At 31.3% G+C, this 19,380-nt stretch overlaps 1 protein-coding gene across 1 annotated transcript in view; it reads right to left on the bottom strand.

Annotated features, from left to right (window-relative positions):
* The window catches only part of LOC134702400 (sushi, von Willebrand factor type A, EGF and pentraxin domain-containing protein 1-like), a 42,235-nt gene extending 23,913 nt beyond the window's left edge, over positions 1-18,322 (bottom strand). Inside the window, exons 1-4 of the mRNA XM_063563303.1 lie at positions 18,251-18,322; positions 16,949-17,153; positions 15,068-15,200; positions 14,586-14,707 (exon numbers count right to left, since the gene is read on the bottom strand). Of these exons, the coding sequence (XP_063419373.1) occupies positions 14,586-14,707; positions 15,068-15,200; positions 16,949-17,153; positions 18,251-18,322 (532 nt within the window). The remainder of the gene's footprint in view (positions 1-14,585; positions 14,708-15,067; positions 15,201-16,948; positions 17,154-18,250) is intronic.
* Between the last annotated feature and the right edge of the window lie 1,058 nt (positions 18,323-19,380).

The following is a 19,380-nucleotide window of genomic DNA, read 5'->3' as shown; positions in this document are numbered from 1 at the left end:
TTTTTCAAAACACAAATTCCTGATTAATATTTCGAATTATTTTATTTAGGCGTTGAGAACCTTTGGTGACCCCACAGTTTAAATGTCTATGACGTCGTGAGCAATGGGCGTTATAGACGAACGTTCACCTAATCTGTCCCAGTCAGTGGGATATTAAAGTGCGCCAATCAATGTCCACAGCCACACTGTTATGAATTCGATTCTATGTATTTAGAAGTGAACAAGTCAAAAATGATGGTACAGCAGTCAATATTGTGTTATAGTCCTAATCACTTAGTCTATAATACAAACATCAATGTCAACAAAGAAAACGAAGAATGGCATAAAACACAATATTCTTACTTTTTCACTTCAATGTTTGCATAAAACAGAATGCTTAATTATCTACAATACATGTAGATACGATAGTTTTTGACGGTGTCTGTAGGTTATTCTCGTTGTATATGTACTTTCACTAGTAACCCGAATTTAACTTGAACGGACAAAAACGTGTTAACGCTATTTAAATGAGATTGATCGTTATTTGATAAAGATTGACAAAAATTAAAAATTATATTTAATTCATTTCAATTCATATCAATTCATTTTAACGCCAGTCAAATAGATTTCTCTGCGGTGAATCAATTGAAATCAAGTTGCTGGTCAGTTGCGTTAAATTAATAGGCCACGCCCCCGTTTAACTATTTCAAACATGCATTAATTCGTTTTAAACATGGATGAGACCCGGGCTTTTTACAGGTAAATCACCCAAGCAAAACGACATCGATGTATCTATCGTTTTTTGTTTCCAACTTTAAATGCGTACAGTCTTAGTCAAGTCACATGTTCCACAATTAAAACAAACGAACGTATAATTCACGTGACATTTTCATATCTAAGGCATTTATGCACGCGTGTTTAAAAATGTCAAACTAGGGAATCTGTTGAAAATAAAATAGTAAGATGGATAACATAAATTTAATTTGATCAAATGCACTAGATCTTTATCGCACATATATATATATATATATGTATTTCAAAAATTACCGAATGCTATGAAACCTCATGGCATGTAAGTAACATGTGGTCCTTTGCAACTATTTACGAAACTTTATGTATTCCTGTATATTTACTGTTTCTCTTTTCTCTTTTTACTGTTTTTACTATATTGTACTAGTAAATCAAATGAAGACATGGAAAACTACACAGAAATTATTTATTGTGTACATAATTTAAATCGATGTATCTTATATTTCCGGTAAACAACAAATATTTATTCTCTTGCCGTATATTGATATACGGAAAAGCTTGTAATGAAAAAAAAGGTTTTGTTGAATTGAATAATAAAATTGATGAAGATAATGTTGACGTATGTTGAATATGATAAACAGAAAGTCATGCTCAAAATTATAAATGAAGTAGCAGCCCACTGAACTTTTAAAACTGTGTTAAATTGTAATACCGGTCACTGGACAAATCGGGCGTTAATTGTGGAAGAGAAGCAAATATCAAACAAAAATATTGTTCTTACGATTCTGTAAAAAGATTATTGTGCTGTCATGCACCCTGACGTACTTGTAATAAATGAACATATATATATATGAGGTAAATTTTAGTCTGCGATAACGATTGGTAAGTTGATTTAAGTTTAACGACCTAGACTGGCTATTTATCGGCATACTCTCACGTTTTTTTAATGTTTTAAAAGAAAACATATATTTACGTCTTGGGCATTAAATATAAGTCTACTTACCAAATTGAAATGAACATAAACATTGTTAAAAAAAATGGAAAAGAAACATTCTGCATTGTTGCTTTCATATAATTTTATTTCCTATACATTTGAGCGGAAATTTCCAAGTTAAAACTGATTGTAGTATAGATAAAATATTTCATCTAGGTGCTCTCGTTGAAGTTCTCGTTACATATTAAAATGAATTTCATTGGTCGGAACGTTTGCAAACTTTCAATTCAATACACAATATGGAGTCCTGTTCGGCAAAAAGAAATCAAATTAAGACTCTACGATGTCCGATTAAACAAACAGAATTTAGAAAAATAACACTTTTACGATTCTTCCAACCACGACCAAAATATCTATCTTTTTCTCCGCTGAAAATCATTACTATTTATATTAGAACAAGTAAAAAGTTGCCGGAGCTCGATTTATGCTGCATACGAAACTTTAATAAATAATTATACGGTTTGTATTTTTCCAAATAACTACTATATCCGAAAAAAAATCGAAAAATAAATTATCGGTAAAAATTACCGATTTTTCTATGAGACAAACATTATCCTTATATGAGTCAAATTTGTAATCTAGATTCATAAAGGACAAACCATATCCTCATGTTTTTTTTTATGTAGCACTAGTAAGCATAGTTCGTCTGTTCTCGCTTCAAACCAAACCATCATAAATACACCAGAGATGACTAAAATGAAAGTCTTTTCGCTCATTGAGAATTTTTGGTAGGTATTAAGCTTCAATTCGACCATTAACTACCGTAAATTTTCGATTTCTTCAAAATTACGAAAAGTGTGTTATAATCTTTGACCTTCCCGAAGCTTATACTTCGTTCAGTCGATTGTATGAAAGTTTTTTTTAAGAAACCGGTCTTTTACTGGGGGAAAAAAAAAAGATAAAAGCGATTTTTGTTTGAAGTGACGAATCTCATTCTTACAAGAAAATAAAAGTTTTCGTGGTTTAGGTTGTGCTGAAGCAAATGTAAAAGTTGAAATAAAAATTACACTCCGAGATTACACTAAAGACATTTCGCTAGCACAAATGGGACTAGATTTATTAATTGTTCATTTGCAAGTCAAAATTAATAATTATGCAAAACAGATGATAAAACTTCCCAATTTAAAATTGAGAAAAATCCGATCGGAAACCAAAGTACAAAGGTACGGCATTTATTTAAAAAAAATCTCCATCCAACTTCAAAATGTGAGGTAAATCGATAAGCCTACGCTAGCCAAGAAACCAACAGACAAAATAAATCTTGCCTCTCCGATCAAGACTATCTATAGACACGGAATAAAAAATAACGGAAAATAATAGCATGTTCGAATGGTTACAAACACATTTATGCAAACATGAAGCAGCTGTTTCTTTACTGAACTGGTCAGTGGTAATACAAAACTAGGGTGTCAAAAAAGATGAAGAAAAAGAAAAAGACATTTAAACATGCTAAAATTTATGAAAAAGCAAATCAGACATAGTGTTTAACTGAAATTGAAAAAAAAGGATCAAAATAGTCGATAATATATAAACATTTATTTCAGAAAGCTAACAACAAAATGAAAGGAAATAATGTATTGCTTAAAAACATTGACCAGGGCCGTAACAGCCTCATGTTTGAAATTTAAAAACAAAGTCACAGCACAAAGGCTTGTCTTCATATCAAATTGTGTTTTCACGGCGAATGTCTTGCAAGAAGCAAACTCCCATTACTTCGGTGTCGCCCCTGCATAATTTTGCGTGATCCATGCATTCCCCATTTCCATTCTCAATTTTATGTTTCTGAATTACTTGTCTTTTATTCATTTACTTCCCTACTAAATGTCTATAGTCTAATTGTTAATTTTCATTTGTAAATGTCTGGTTTCGCAATGATGCATGTCCAACCGTATCCAGATATTGTGCGAAAAAATATAGTTTAGAAGATATTATTCTATGCTGAATACAGGAAACAAATAGTCGTTTCTTCATGAAGATTTGAACTCTAACATTAAAGAGTACCAAACTGGCTCTCCCATTTGAGTATTTCCATCTGGTGTCTTACATTTAAGGGTTTAACTTGTATTAACATGATTAAGTCGTGTCAACTTACTGTCAAGACAGACGCCTTTATAGAAAATAAAGGAATACGGGGTATACATATACACGGGACCTAATCGAACACAAAGTCAGAGCTTAATACAAATACAAATTATCAATGGTCAGCGTTTTTATTCCTGATCATCTTTATAGTCGCTAGAGGGTCTTCAACAATGAAAGAATCTGAGAGTACTCAAGTTTCTGACAGCTAGTTCACACTGTTACGTTTGAAGTCGTCCTGTCCGTCATCCCGCAATCTGATAATTTGATTTTCTGTCTCAGGACCTGCGCATATATAAAATACTTGCCACTGAACATTGAACCAAGTAAAATCAATACACATCGTTTCGTATATAAAACTCAGTCTACAGATGATTATGCATTTCTTAGTTGGTTAGATTCCCTTTTGTGGGAGTTGAACATTCTGCGGGACAATTTTCTCCTCATGGGAAGATATATTTTTCCCATGGGAATATAAGTTTCAGTTACTTTTCTTTTTTTCAGAATTTGTAAAAGTGCTATGAAATATCGAAATGGACTGACAATCATGCACTAGTATTCAATGACTGGAACAATTTAACAGGCATTTTAATAAATTAAAAGTATTTCTATCATACTATTATACACTCAAAAGTCTTTTTATATCGTTGAATGATTGATAGAAATTCTACCGTTCAGCGGATGATTTTACAATTTGAATCTTTCACCTTTGTTTTCGGTCAATATCATCGTGCATTTCATGTAATAGTGTTTGCTGAACTGTCAAGTATCAGAAACATGCCTTTTGAATTTCAGAATTAAAATTATTATTCAATTTGTTTTAATCTATAATTATACATGGGGAATGACGAATCGTGTTTTAGGTTGTTTTCTAATTATAACCTTTTAATTTCGTGAATTTACATCATAATTATTATGAATGTAATTATTCTTTTTCGTCTACGTAACTCGATATGCGTGTTTTTCGCCACTACAAAGATGTGCACTTACCTTTTTTTGTTCAAATTTCCAAATCATGCTTATGCAATGTTGTAACTCGTCTACACAAAAATCTTTTATTTCAATTCATTTTTGGTCTTTTCTAGATCTTTTATAACCTCTCAGGTAAGTTTCAAAGAAAATCCAGGGTTTTCGGCATTTACAAGGACGCGTACGAATGAGGATTAAATATAATATTTGTGATATATTCACTTGTACTTTACCCGTAGGCTGTCTTCGTGTACTGCAATTTATGGTTTAAAGGAATACGAATACTTTATTTCTCATAAAACTTCAATTACTTGTTATCAAGAACTTACATAAACATAACTATAAGGTAAAATTAGTACATGTATGTGTAAACGATACAATTAAATTAACTTGGAGGACTGACTTTCACATTTATAACTTTTACATATTTTTTCTAATATTACAATATTTGATGAGTTTAACTGTTGATCAGCTTTAAAGATATAAGGGTTTGACTAACAGTAGTTCCTTAAACATTTCCTTCTTTTTCTATAGTGTATATGTTATACAATTCATAATGTAATGGTACTCATCATCAATGTTGTTTGTGTCACAGAGACGACATATTCTGTCTTCTCTGTGTAAATCCTGACACCTTCTGAACTCAATCGGCCACTACCACATCTATATCTGCGTAATATATGAATTTAGAAATGTAAAAAGGAGTTTTCTAATTGATAATTCTTTTTGAAAATATGACAGCATTATGTTTTATGCGATTCTGCATAAAAGCAAAGAATTCTTCTTGAAACTGGTCTTTGGGTTTTTGTTTAATACATTTTGATACCCATTTATCCCAAACTGTGCACAAGGACGGAAAACTAATATACGTCCGTGCTGTGCACTATAATTCGAAATAGTTGTAAATTGCAATTTTTTTTAATTTCTATTTTTTCCTCACTAGATAGGTGAAAATATTTATATTTATTGTAAATTGCGAAACTGCATTACGAGCATAAATCTATAATTTTAAGTTAGAATTTAGAGTCTCAACTTTTTTCAAAATCTCTGTAATATTACTCATGTATTATTTATGTTTATGTCAAAGGCGTTTGATTGGATAATAGTTAAAGGTAGGCGTGGTTTTTGGTAACTTTCCTCCAATCAACTGGCCCATTCGACAAACCTGTGTGCGCTGATGCGTGTAAACTCGGTATTGTTACGGTACGTGTCTTACATCAGAACCTATCGTGCGTGACCAATGTTTATTGTATAATTTCTTGTCACGTGGTCAAATTATCTGAAATACAAGTTCTAAAGGTGCACTACAGCAGAATTACAGTTTCAGTTGTTATAATTCAGACACAAATTAATATTGTTATTTTGAAATCTGCTGCATGGTTTATTCCATTGGCAATCATATTCAAGCAAAGTTGTAAATCTTGAATATTCTGTAATATCTTTACGAAGCGTGATTGAGAAGTAGATTCACAGAGATACTGCAATCATTGTCATCCTTAAAATTTACTTTGCATGCACTAAATTTCTAATCCATTTGTTTAGAACAATAAAATATATTAAAACTACTAAATATCTAAATGAGATTTCATTGGAATAACTTGTGGTATATTCATGTATAGTAATATGTAATAATAATAAAAAGAAACATACAGCACTATTTGACGAAGACGAAGACGAAATAAAGGATTGAGTTTTAACGTCCAGTGACATATATTACAATGATGTCGAAACAAGACTTGAAATTGACAATAGGTTTTTATAGAACCGTCGCTTTTCCAAAGCACGCTTAGAAAACAACTTCGGGTTCGCATTATAGTTATACATGTACAAAATAATTAACAATAAACAAATTCTGATGATTTCTTCAACTGTTCTAGGACTTTCTAGTTGTAATATAAATCTGTGATTTTTCTATATTCGTACTTTCAACGAAGCAAAGCAGTTCGATCTAGATCTGGACATGTATGCATTAGACCGTTGGTTTTCCCGTTTGAATGGTTTTACACTAGTAATTTTGGGGCCCTTTATAGCTTGTTGTTCGGTGTGAGCCAAGGCTCCGTGTTGAAGGCCGTACTTTAACCTATAATGGTTTACTTTTTAAATTGTTATTTGGATGGAGAGTTGTCTCATTGGCACTCACACCATATCTTCCTATATCTATTAAACATTTACAATATTCAAAAGTTGTACATTTTTTTGTAGAACATGTAGAAAAATCCGTCTTTTCGGATAAAAACTTAATGTACGTATCTTTGTAAAATTGAGAATGGAAAATGAGGAATGTGCCAAAGAGACAACAACCCGACCAAAGAAAAAACCAACACTGAGCAGAAGGTCACCAACAGGTCTTCAATGTAGCGAGAAATTCCCGCACCCGGAGGCGTTCTTCAGCTGGCCCCTTAACAAATATATACTATATATATACGAGTCTAAATTGAAAACTACGTTCAAACCTATGATTGCGTTTGATAAAAACCGCAATTTTTATACGTGTGCATGTCAAACAAATTTCGTTGTAGAAGGGTCTAAAAACAGCACAAACAACATTTTCCAAATATATATATAGTCCAGTGATAGTGTACGCTATACTAATTTCCAAATTGTACACAAGAAACCAAAATTAAAATAATACAAGACTAACAAAGGCCAGAGGCTCCTGACATGGGACAGGCGCAAAAATGCGGTGGGGTTAAACATGTTTATGAGATCTCAACCTCCCCCTATACCTCTAGCCAATGTAGAAAAGTGTAGATTCAGTTCAAGAGAAGTCTGCGTCTGAAGTCAGAAGATGCAAATACGGACCCAGGATTTAAATCAAATATGATCTGGCGGTTTTTGTCTTTTTTCAAAATACATATTTTTTAATTGTGACTATTTTTAGTTTCGAATCTTTCTTTCATTCTAATTTATTTAGTTAATGAAAATAAGGAAATTGGAATTAAAACACTGTTGAAGAGAAATTACATATTCGGGTTAAATTCACCTTTGTTTGTTAATTCAAGTTTGACATCTAACATCTTAATCCGTAATCCACATTTACCCGACAACCTTAAATTGTTTATTGTATTTCATGATATCAATCGAATATCCTCACACAGGAGACTGAGACAAAATAAGTTATTTGTAATAGTATTTATCAAAACTAAAATGATTGAAAATATCTTTGCAGAATATGAATTTGCCTAATAAGCGAATAATTATAATACATATATTTCAACATCTCCAATAGAGAGATTACTGATAAGATGGCCAAAATATATGTACATGTATACATATTGCGATTAGTGCTATATAGTATGTCAATGATATTGAATGCCCGCTGAGTGTTAAACATGTTTGACACTGCTGGTTTTAATTTTCTGACTCAAGTATAAATTTATGAAAAGTTAATAGTTTCTGAATATTTTAAGTTTCAATATTTTATCATTATTATTATTTTTTAAAGTTTCACCACATACAAACATAAAATGAGAATCACAGAACTAAACAAACCATTTAAACATTTGCATGGTGTGCATCAATCTTTAAAAAGATAGATGCATATGAGACGCGTATAAGACACAATATATAAATATAAACAAATGTTTACCGTGCTCATTTACATTCAAAATTTACAGTGTCCGTATGTAACAAATGAAATGAAACATCTTTTTATTTAAGAACAAGTGAAATAAAATGCCGTTTCTTTTCAATGAAATATTGTTGATGTTTTTGGCATCTATTGCAGCGACATTGTCGTTATTGAATAAATATATAAATTTTTCGCTATTTGATATTTATGAATTAAAATGTTAAGCTTAATGTATTATTATATGTCTATAATGAGCATTTTAAAAGGACAGGAATATAAAAAAGAAGATGTGGTATGCTTTCCAATTAGACAACAGTCCACAAGAGACCAAAATGACAGAGACATTAACAAAGATAGGTCACCGTACGGCCTTCAACAATGAGTAATGCCCATACCGGATGGTCAGCTATGAAAGGCTCTGATATGACAATGTAAAACATTCAAACAAGAAAACGAACCGCCTTATTTATATAACAAAAAAAAATGAATGAAAAATAAATATGTAAAACATAAACAAACGACAACTACTGAATTGCAGGCTCCTGACTTGGGACAGGCGCATACATAAATAATGTGGCGGGGTTAAAAGTGTTAGCGGGCTCCCTACCCTCCCCCTAGTCTCTATCAGTGGTATAACAGTCCATGTACAACATAATAACGGAAAAAAAGACGGTTTGGATGGGGTTAAATGATTAGAGAATAATGCCCTTGAAAAATGAAGATTAGAGAATAATGGGCAATAAAAATAAAGATTAGAGAAATGCGTGGTCTAAAAATATAATGAACATTGAATGATTAATAAAAGAAAACGCTAAAAGATACCTCAATTTTATTGAATGATTAATAAAAGAAAACGCTAAAAATTAACTGGTAACAGAATTTTCCCTTCTTAAAATTTAAAGAAAATTATCAAAGTTATCATTGTAAAAATATAATAAAAGTGAAAACAATCTTGGTAAACCTTCTTTGGTTTCGTGAAAATAGACTATAGGATTCAGTCAATATGAACTGGTTTCCTATACTTCTACTCGGGCTTTAAATTCAGTGGCGGATCCAAAGGGGGCGTTGAGGGCGTACACCCCCCCCCTTTTGTTCGGACTTTTTAATTTTAAATGATTAATCAGACTAGACTTCGGGAGATACAGCATCTAAAATGTCCAACCCTTACACCGTACCAGCAACTACAAAATATGCATGCCCCACGCCAGGAACCCTTTAAAAAGTGCATATTTCACTTATTTTATGTTTTTACTTTTTAGTCCTAAAAAGAGGCAAAAAAAATGTTCGCCTCTCTCCCCTCGTTACAAAACTACAGCCCCTCTTTTAAAAAACCTGAATCCGACCCTGTTTATATCTATCTATGCGGTTGGCTTTAGCTCATTGTTGCATGCCGTACAGTGACCTATAGTTATTAATTTCTGTGTCATTTGGTCTCTTCGAAGAGTTGTCTCATTGGCATCTTCTTATGTGTAGTCAAAATCACTGGAAAGAATTGATGAGAACTTGGACTTGTTACTTCATGGAACTAGCACTTAAATCATGCAGAACAATACACAACAACACGTCATTGTTGAGAATCAAAGGAAAGCCTTGCTGTTTCTTTGGAAATCACCGTTCTCATTCATTTAAAAGAATGATTTTTACTTTTTTTTCAAAGATTAAAGAAAACTGGGGAAAAAAATTAGAGAATAATGCGTAAAAAATTACTTTTAAAGAATAGACTTATTTTTTGAAGATTAGAGAAAAAAGGGGTGAAAATTAAATGTTTACAGAATAACAGACCCCCCCCCCCCCCCCCCATTCAGACCCTCCTATAAGAATCATTTTAAATAGGCTTAGATTAGACCGTTGGTTTTCCCGTTTGAATGGTTTTACACTAGTAATTTTGGGGCCCTTTATAGCTTGTTGTTCGGTGTGAGCCAAGGCTCCGTGTTGAAGGCCGTACTTTAACCTATAATGGTTTACTTTTTAAATTGTTATTTGGATGGAGAGTTGTCTCATTGGCACTCACACCATATCTTCTTATATCTATTAACTCATCAGATGGACAAAAAGATGGAGGGGTAGAGTGTCATATTTGTAACTGGGTGTTAAGCAACCATGGATCATTTAATCTATTCTTTATATTTTCATCTCTTTATTCTGTAATTTAAAGTGCTTATCCCATTATCATCTTTATTTCTGTAAACTACATTTATTTACTTTCATAGCCTCATATATGTACATGTACATGGTATTTAAAACAGGAACAATATACCGTCGTATATTACAAACATTGAGAATGGAAATCGGGAATGTGTAAAAGAGACAAAAACTCGACTATAGAGCAGACAAGAGAGAAAGGCCTATATTACGGGTCTTCAATGTAGCGAGAAACTCATGCGTATACATACATGCATTAGTGTATGTACATGCTTAATTGTACCAGAGACATATAATACAATTATAAGTCTCTGGATAAACATAATTATTTAGAATTAAAAGTGTATAGTTATCAATAAGTTCATTTTTAAAATTATTTATTTAAGTGAAAAATCGCGAACTATCCCTTTCAGGCTTGATGAAGATCTTCATCAAATAACGAATGAATATAAGAAACTGTGGTATGCTTGTCAATAATTTAATTCACCGTACATGTGGAATACCGTATGATAGTTTTTTGGTCTAAAAAAGAATACATCTACTACATGTCTTTGATTTAACAAATGACCTACAAAAAAACTTCACGAGAGCCGATGATTAAATATCCACCTTGTTTTTCCGTATATATATATTAAATAACATAAGAAGCAATTCAAAGGATATTCAATTTGTTTCAATATTGCCGAAAACTGAGGCTACTATAACTTTTATACATGTACTAGTCTCAGCCGAAAACAATACATAATATTGATAATATAAGCAACTGTGACAAACCAAATTGAATCACAAATTTGTTGTTTGGGATTATTCATGGTTCACTAGTATTCCTTTCACGGATTTGACTATACTTTTGGACCTTTTGGATTATAGCTCTTCGTCTTTCATATTAAATTTGTTTTTGATTTCATATATTTTGGCCTCGAGCATCACTGAAGAGACATGTATTTTCGAAATGCGCATCTGGTACAAGAAAATTGGTACCGTTAATTGTATTCTATATTATCCAGTGACACGTGTCCTTAATTTTAAGAAAAGGGATAGAAAAAGTATGAAACAAAAATATCCGGTTTTTCAAAACTATATTTTCAAAATGCATTGCATAATTTAAACCAAGGACTATATACGTCCCTGTTTAAACCGATTTAAAGTGTTTCATTTTATTTTATGTTTGTGCGTATACGAAAAAATGATAGAAAGTTAAACTTCAATTTTCATGACTTACAAGTACTATATTTCTTGTAAAATTGATAGATGAGCGGTTTTCACAAATACCGAACATAAGAATATATCGTAAACGTCAATTAATGGACAAGCAACCCAACGAAAAAAATATAATTTCAGAGGCATCTACATGTACATCTATAACTAGTTTTGAGTTAGAGAAATCATTCAACATGTTCATTGCCATATGATTCTATTCAGATTTGTGCGTTTTTTTTCGATTTACGAATAAGTCTATAAGATACAAAAATTAATTGAAGCACAAAAAAAGAAAGAGACATGAAATAACGAATTAACATAAGTTTACAAATACATACCTAGGTGCATTTACTAAAACAACATTTGAACTTATTAATAGATTTTATCATATTATTGTAATTTTATGTTTATGTACCCGATATGGAGTTCTTCTGAAATTAAAAATCACTTCAATGGGTATTTCTGATGTATATACATGTATCACACTTGCTATCTACATGTACAACATACGGAAATGACACGGCTGGGTATTGTAAAGTTACTGAAGGTAGATTACTGGCAGGTGTATATCCCCGGGCGAAGAATTTACTGATTTGTCAAAACGGTTAGGTGTAACTTGTCATATTGTAAAGGTTTGAATCGCGCTCATCTTTTTTTTTAATTATATGAATTGCGCCAATAAATGAAACTTGACACATTCCCCATTTCCATGATTCTCAACTTTATTAATTGTGTCATATTTATCACGAAACTATTAACCTATTTACACGTAAATGTAACATTTGAATACTTACTTCAACTGTTGAATAACTTTATAATTACTAAAATTCAAGATTATGTACTTCTCCTTGCGTATGCTATGTTTTTTGTGTCAATTCTATCTTTCCATCAGGCCCATAGTGCACTTTTTTTTTATGTCAGTCTAAGTGCACTAAGGAGGCCCTTTCAGTTTGCGATTTCTGTACCTACATGTAAATACCTAAAAGGACCTCATTAGTGCACTGTGAAGAAACATTTGAAAAAAAGTCTATAATATTTGCGCAATTAAAATTAATGATTGTTTTATTGGCACTAATGAATGTTGCAGTTTTTATGATAAAGTTATGCAAAAATAGAATTCCCGTAATTAACTTGTGGTGCAAATTAATTCTTTTTTAGCCAAACTGGATATCGGCCTTCAAAACATTGTTTGACGCAGTCTAGCCGGAGAATACAAGTTTATGCAATTTGTGAAGGATTTTAATTTTAGAATGTAATGAACAAGTAAGAAGATCGTTAAATCGGAAAATGAGCTTTGCACGATGAAAGGGAAAAGTTTGGTGCGTCGATAAAAATTTCATGGATTGATCATTCACTTGATAATTGTAAAGTTTCAAGTTTTAAATAACACCCATTTGTAGAACTGATTATTTCGATCCTTCAAATATGCATGTGTAGAATAATAATATAAAAATATATTATTAAGTCTGTTTCATGTAGATACTGTAGATTTGTATTTTAACAGCGATTAAAAACATAACGTTCAGTGAGAAATATTTCATGTATTCGTACAGAAAACAATTCAACTTCTTTAATAATACAATGGATTCTTCCATATTGGTTAAATTTTAATAGGTTTTTCTATATGAATGGGAATTTGAATAAATAAGCATATTCACCTGCGGAAAAAGGATATTCACCGCGCAAAACGTCGCGTGCTTTTACGCGCATAATTTTGGTGAAAAAAAAGGTTTGATGTACAATTGGTTTTGGTAAATAATTGCCATTACATACATTTCTCTCGGAATATGGAATAAAACAATTACTGTCTTTTGTTTCGGTAAATATGTGGTTTAATTGACTTTTGAAAAACTGATATTCACTTCGGCCGTTGGCCTCAGTGAATATCAGTTTTTTAAAAGTCAATAAAACTACATATTTACCTCACCAAAAGACAGTAATTGTATATTAGTTATTGAAGTAAATGATTTGCGACAGAATCAGTGACACTTAGCCAGAAGCTTACCTCTAAAATAAAGAAATATAAAAAAGGTAGAGTTATTTTTAATTCTGTATTTTACTCATAATGGACTTTTACAGCCAATGCCGAAAATATTAAATACATCGATTTAAATTATATACACAATAAATAATTTTTGTGTACAAAGTTTTCCGTGTCTACATTTAAATACAAGTACAATTTAGAAAACCATCATGTTATATATTTAACTATTTTATTTTCAACAGATTCACAAGTTCTGCATTTTTAAACCGCGTGTGCATATATATTTTAATGTTTTATTTTAATTCCTTACATATGAACATGATACGTGTTTTATCCATTCGTTTCAAAGTTTTAAATTGTGAAGCATGTGACTTTTATAAGACTATACGCATTTAAAGTTTGAAACAAAGAACGATAGATACATCGAGGTCGTTTTGCTTGGGTGATTTACCTGTAAAAAAAAGCCCGGGTCTCATCCATGTTTAAAACGAATTAATGCATGTTTGAAATAGTTTAACGGGGGCGTGGCCTATTAGTTTAACGCAACTAACCAGCAACTTGATTTCAATTGATTCACCGCAGAGAAATCTATTTGACTGGCGTTAAAATGAATTGATATGAATTGAAATGAATTAAATATAATTTTTAATTTTTGTCAATCTTTATCAAATAACGATCAATCTCATTTAAATAGCGTTAACACGTTTTTGTCCGTTCAAGTTAAATTCGGGTTACTAGTGTTTCCAATAGTCCATATTATTTATTCCTTCATTTTGTTGAATATTAAGTTTAATTTGATTTATTTGAAATTTAGTTTCTTATCCTTATGAACTGAACCTAGTATATAGCTTGTAAAAACAAAACATAAAAGTCAGCTCGTTAGTTCTTTGAAGTCTTAGAGTAGTCACAAAACTCACCTTTAACAACAACTTTTACAGAGCAAGTTTTAAAGTTTCCAGCTCTATCTATAGCAGTATAATTTACCAAAGTTGTCACCTCCCCAAAAAGTGAGTGAGGTCCAGGACCTGCTCTACGAGGTCTAAAATATAAATTGGGTAAGATTATTTGTATCATTCAAACATAATCGTATATTTTACAAACAATAAACACATCATTATCAAAAAGTCACTGCTGTGATGCATATCATTATATATATATTAGATGACAAAAAAATTGAACATCTATCTTATTTTGACAAATTGACGAGTTTAAGATTTTCGAAACGTATTTATCGGAAGTTTGTGTTTTCTATTAAAAAAAAGGTTAATTCATTCATGTTTTCATCTATAATCCATGCATTAATTCGATTTATGTAAAGTGTCACTTTTCAATTAGCGTATATCATATAATTAGAATAAAATTAATCCCTTGTATATATTGACAATATATAAATACATACGTGATAGTACCATCTTTGTTGTCGTGAGCTACAGGCTCTGTCCATGTCATTATTGTGGTTGTCTGCATAGGATCAGCGCTTTTTGGTTCAACAAATGGACAGTCAATATGAGGTTTTGTTCTATCTCTTGATCCTGAGAATGTAGTTTATTGATAATCTTATAGCTTGACAGTTTTTTTTCTTCTAAAAATTCTTTTGCTCTTATTGCAATTTATTGATTATTGATAATTTAGTCAGGGATTCCCTTGGGTCAGTTTTTTTGCGCCACCTGTTCCGCCAAAACACTTTTTTTTCGCGAAAACTTTTATATTGTGCCCGACAAATAACATAACTATTAATCTGTTTAAATAACATTGTCTATGATAATTCTCTTTATCTTATCGTTTAGTCTACATTATAATAAATTAGAACTTAATATTTCCTTTTTAAGAATACTGAAAATTGCAATATAGCTCATGAAATCATCATTTTGACATCTGGTATGTCATTGCGTTATGTTTCAATGAATTTCAGGGGTATGAACTATCAAAATCAAAAGGTGTTTCTTGTGTCTTTAAATCAATATCATTGACGTCTAGACTCTTTGGTAACGAATTGTAATATAGGTCAGTGGGAAAACACATAACCACAGTGACTTAGACAATTGTTAATGTCAGACGGAACTGCAGATTATACAATACTTCGAAAAGTCATTCTGACCGAAGGAGTTTCAAATATTTAAAAAAAAAAACACATATTGTGACATGAATTGAGGCCTCATTTTGACTTTAAGACGAATACCAGCAATAAAACCATTGATCCTTTGCTTTTTGTATGTTTTTTGTTGTATTTTGTACTAATTTTTTTGTGTCATTGAAGAAAATTCTTAGTTTTTTTTATTATCATACTTACTAAAAGGACAAAAAATGTGACAAGCAAAAGCTTTGATTTTTCCCCAAAATGATCTCTTGGCTCGCACTCTATGTGAAAACAGGATTTTTTTATTTGATGATTGCTCTGAAAAATAATCGTAATATTGGCAACAGGTAGACAAAAACTACAGTATACCTTGAATTTTTTTCTTACTCTTTTCATACGCCGTAACGTTTCAACGCTTCTTTCACACTAGTGGCACGATGTTATTGACAAAATCATTTTCTTTTATAAATAGTTCAATTAAAAACAAAAAACGAAAGAAATAAAATCCATTTCATAGAACAAAATAATATGTTTATGTCATTTTAAACAAGTAGAAAGCATACATGAGAACAATTACATGTATTTAAACGAGAATGTGTTTTTCATGACGCAGAATAATGTATACATGTATAGTAAAATAAAACAGTCATTCCCTGGTCTAAAAAAACCCACTCGAGATTCAATTTGCTTAAATATCTCCCTACGTCAAGGGAAATAAAGGTATAAGATATTTAGATAATACTTCCATGGTATAATATACAAGATATCCAAATGCATTCCTTGGTCATAAGAAAAAATGTTTCAATGTATAACAATATACAGCAAACCAAAATGAAATATACAGAAGAACAGTTACTACCTCATTAATTTTGCTTTTCAGTCTTTAGTCATTTTTGTAAAACACAAACTTTGATGGCTTTATCATGTTTATAAATCTATTGAATATAGAATTTAAATTACTTATATTTCTTTTAATTTTGTTCATTTTGAAGGTGTGGGTCTGAACAAAACAAAACCAACATGGGTTCACCTTAACTTGAAAGATTGTTTGTAAAGTAGTAAAAAAAAAAAAGATATCATACTAGATTTATTACAGTAACAGTTTTTAAAACAACTTCCATTCATTAATAAAGAATTGGTTAAATCATCTTATACATATGATGTATTACATTATAAAGTTACAAATGTATATATTCAAATTACCAGCATTGTTAGAATCTGTGTCGTGCCAACCATGGATATTACATTGTTTCGTTACTTTGACTTTTGAATTCTGGTTCCGAAATACACATATTGTACCGTGGTCCACGGTAGACTGCAGTTCTTGTTTAGAGGAATCTTGGTCATGTCCAATAACTTCACAATAATCAACCGTTAATGCCGGTACATCTCTTACATCACAACCAACCTACACGTTACATAAATATTTTATTTCACTCATTAAATTCATTTCTTATTGATCAGAAATGCTAGGCTATTCAGATATTTACCTACAGTAGAAACAACTAAACAAAAAAACAAAAAACCACACACACACACCAAAAAATCCATGAAAAACGTTAATAAACACCAATCAACTATAATTATAATTGTACAAAATGTATACTTTAATGATAAACAATGTATTACGCATTCGTAGGTCTAAATTGTATGCAACTGTATTTATTATCGTTTTCGGGTTACTTGTTGGCTAGATTTTGGTCAATTTATTCATATCGACTCGTTTAAACCATGGCAGTGATGATTCTATTCCAACCAGAAACAAAAAGAGAAAAGGTAAGGCAAAATCGTGGTGTAGTGGTTAGTGCATCGGACTACTAGCATAAAGGTTCCTGGTTCGATTCCCGTCTGGGATGAAAATTTCAGAAACTCAATTTTCGGCTCTCCCTTGACACCATTTGCGAGTATGGTCTTGAGGAAACGACGATAGTCCGTCGGAAGGGGACGATAAATGGCTGACCCGTGTTAATAGAGAGCCATATCTCTTGCACGTTAAAGACACCCTTGTAGATTTCGAAAAAGAGTAGGCTAATGCCGCTAAAAGGCAGCACTCGCACCCGCAAAGTGGAAAGGGATTAATATAAGTTGCAAAACTTGTTTCCCAATCCACTATAAATAAATATGTTTAAACTAAGGCAAAATCTATTATAGGACTATGATGATTATAAACGGGCTTGTAATTCATGTGTTAATCATTTGATAATTATTATTTTAACTTAACTCGGAACATTCTTCTTCTAGCCAGCCGGTGTTTTTGCGTGAGATCCAATTTGTAACCACACCTTTTATTAATTAAAACGTAGAGCAAATAGTATTACCATTTTATAAATGAAAAATAAGGTGTTATATTCTATATCAAAATATCAAAATGTGTTTTTGTCAAATGATGATTTTAATTCGTTCAATAATTCATATTTTTTTTAACTAATATCAAGGACTTATATATGATACGTCCCTGCTAATATTGACTGACAAAAAAAAATGAAATATCTATGTAAAACTCACCTGGTGTGTCCCGCCAACAGCTTCCACACAGCCAATTAGTAATAAGAAATATACTCTCAGCAACGATCTCATTATGTTGCAAAGGCAAAATAAAAACTAGTTGGAAAGTAAATATACAAGTAAAATTAAAGGCCAATGAAATATATTGATAAGAACAAGAAAGAAGTTTTGAATGAGACGGTAATCTGCCTTTCGTGATAATCTTATAAATACTGCGAACTTAAAAGTGATTTTTATTCTTTTATTCAATTTTTCCCAACATGGATAGTATGTTTAAAAAAACCAATAACAAGACCTCGAGGAGGTTTTTTCTCACTTCTTTTTATTTGCTTAGCTTAAATTGTGTTCTTTGAAAAAAAACATAATAGCGAGGTTGGGTCAACATTAAGCATTATATGTGCATAATATGTATTATAACATCAACAATTGTATGTTGACAACTGACAAATGAAAACAAAACGTTGAGACATAAGAACAAACATGTAATTTAATTTTGCATGTCAATATCAGTATAAACTAATTCAAGAATATGCAACCTTAAAGATGATCAGTAATTTTGAAAACAACTCTGCAAAGTGAACATGGTGTACCAAAATGTCCTTTTGCAACGATTTTTCAAGGTGGTATCATGCTTAAAATCTAGAATTAAAAATTATACTTTCTTCAAGATTCTGACAAAATAAATGATTTTATACGTCTCTTTAATTTTATTTGCAATTTCAACTACAAAAATATTACAATAGATAAAATAAGGTGTGTTATGAGTGCCAATGAGACAACTTTCACTCAGATTCATAATATGTAAAATAAACCATTATAGGTCGAAAGTACAAGCCGTTTTCAAAATATTCACGATATACATGTACGTCTCCTATAAAACACTGTGTCCACTTCGCAACTGATTGTTACCACTTCGAATTGAATTAAGCATATGCTAAATTCAATTAATATTAAAAAGAAGATGTGGTATGATTGCCAATGAGACAACTATCATCAAAAGACCAAAATGACACAGACATTAACAACTAGGTCACAGAACAGCCTTCAACAATGAGCAAAGCCCATGCCGCGTAGTCAGCTATATATGTAAAACAATTCAAACGAGAAAACTAACGGCCTTATTTAAGTAA

Source organism: Mytilus trossulus, unplaced genomic scaffold, assembly GCF_036588685.1.
Source record: "Mytilus trossulus isolate FHL-02 unplaced genomic scaffold, PNRI_Mtr1.1.1.hap1 h1tg000457l__unscaffolded, whole genome shotgun sequence".
In the NCBI taxonomy this organism is placed as follows: Eukaryota; Metazoa; Mollusca; class Bivalvia; order Mytilida; family Mytilidae; genus Mytilus; species Mytilus trossulus.
The sequence above is the reverse complement of the archived record's forward strand: the minus strand, read 5'-3'. Positions and strand labels throughout refer to the sequence as shown.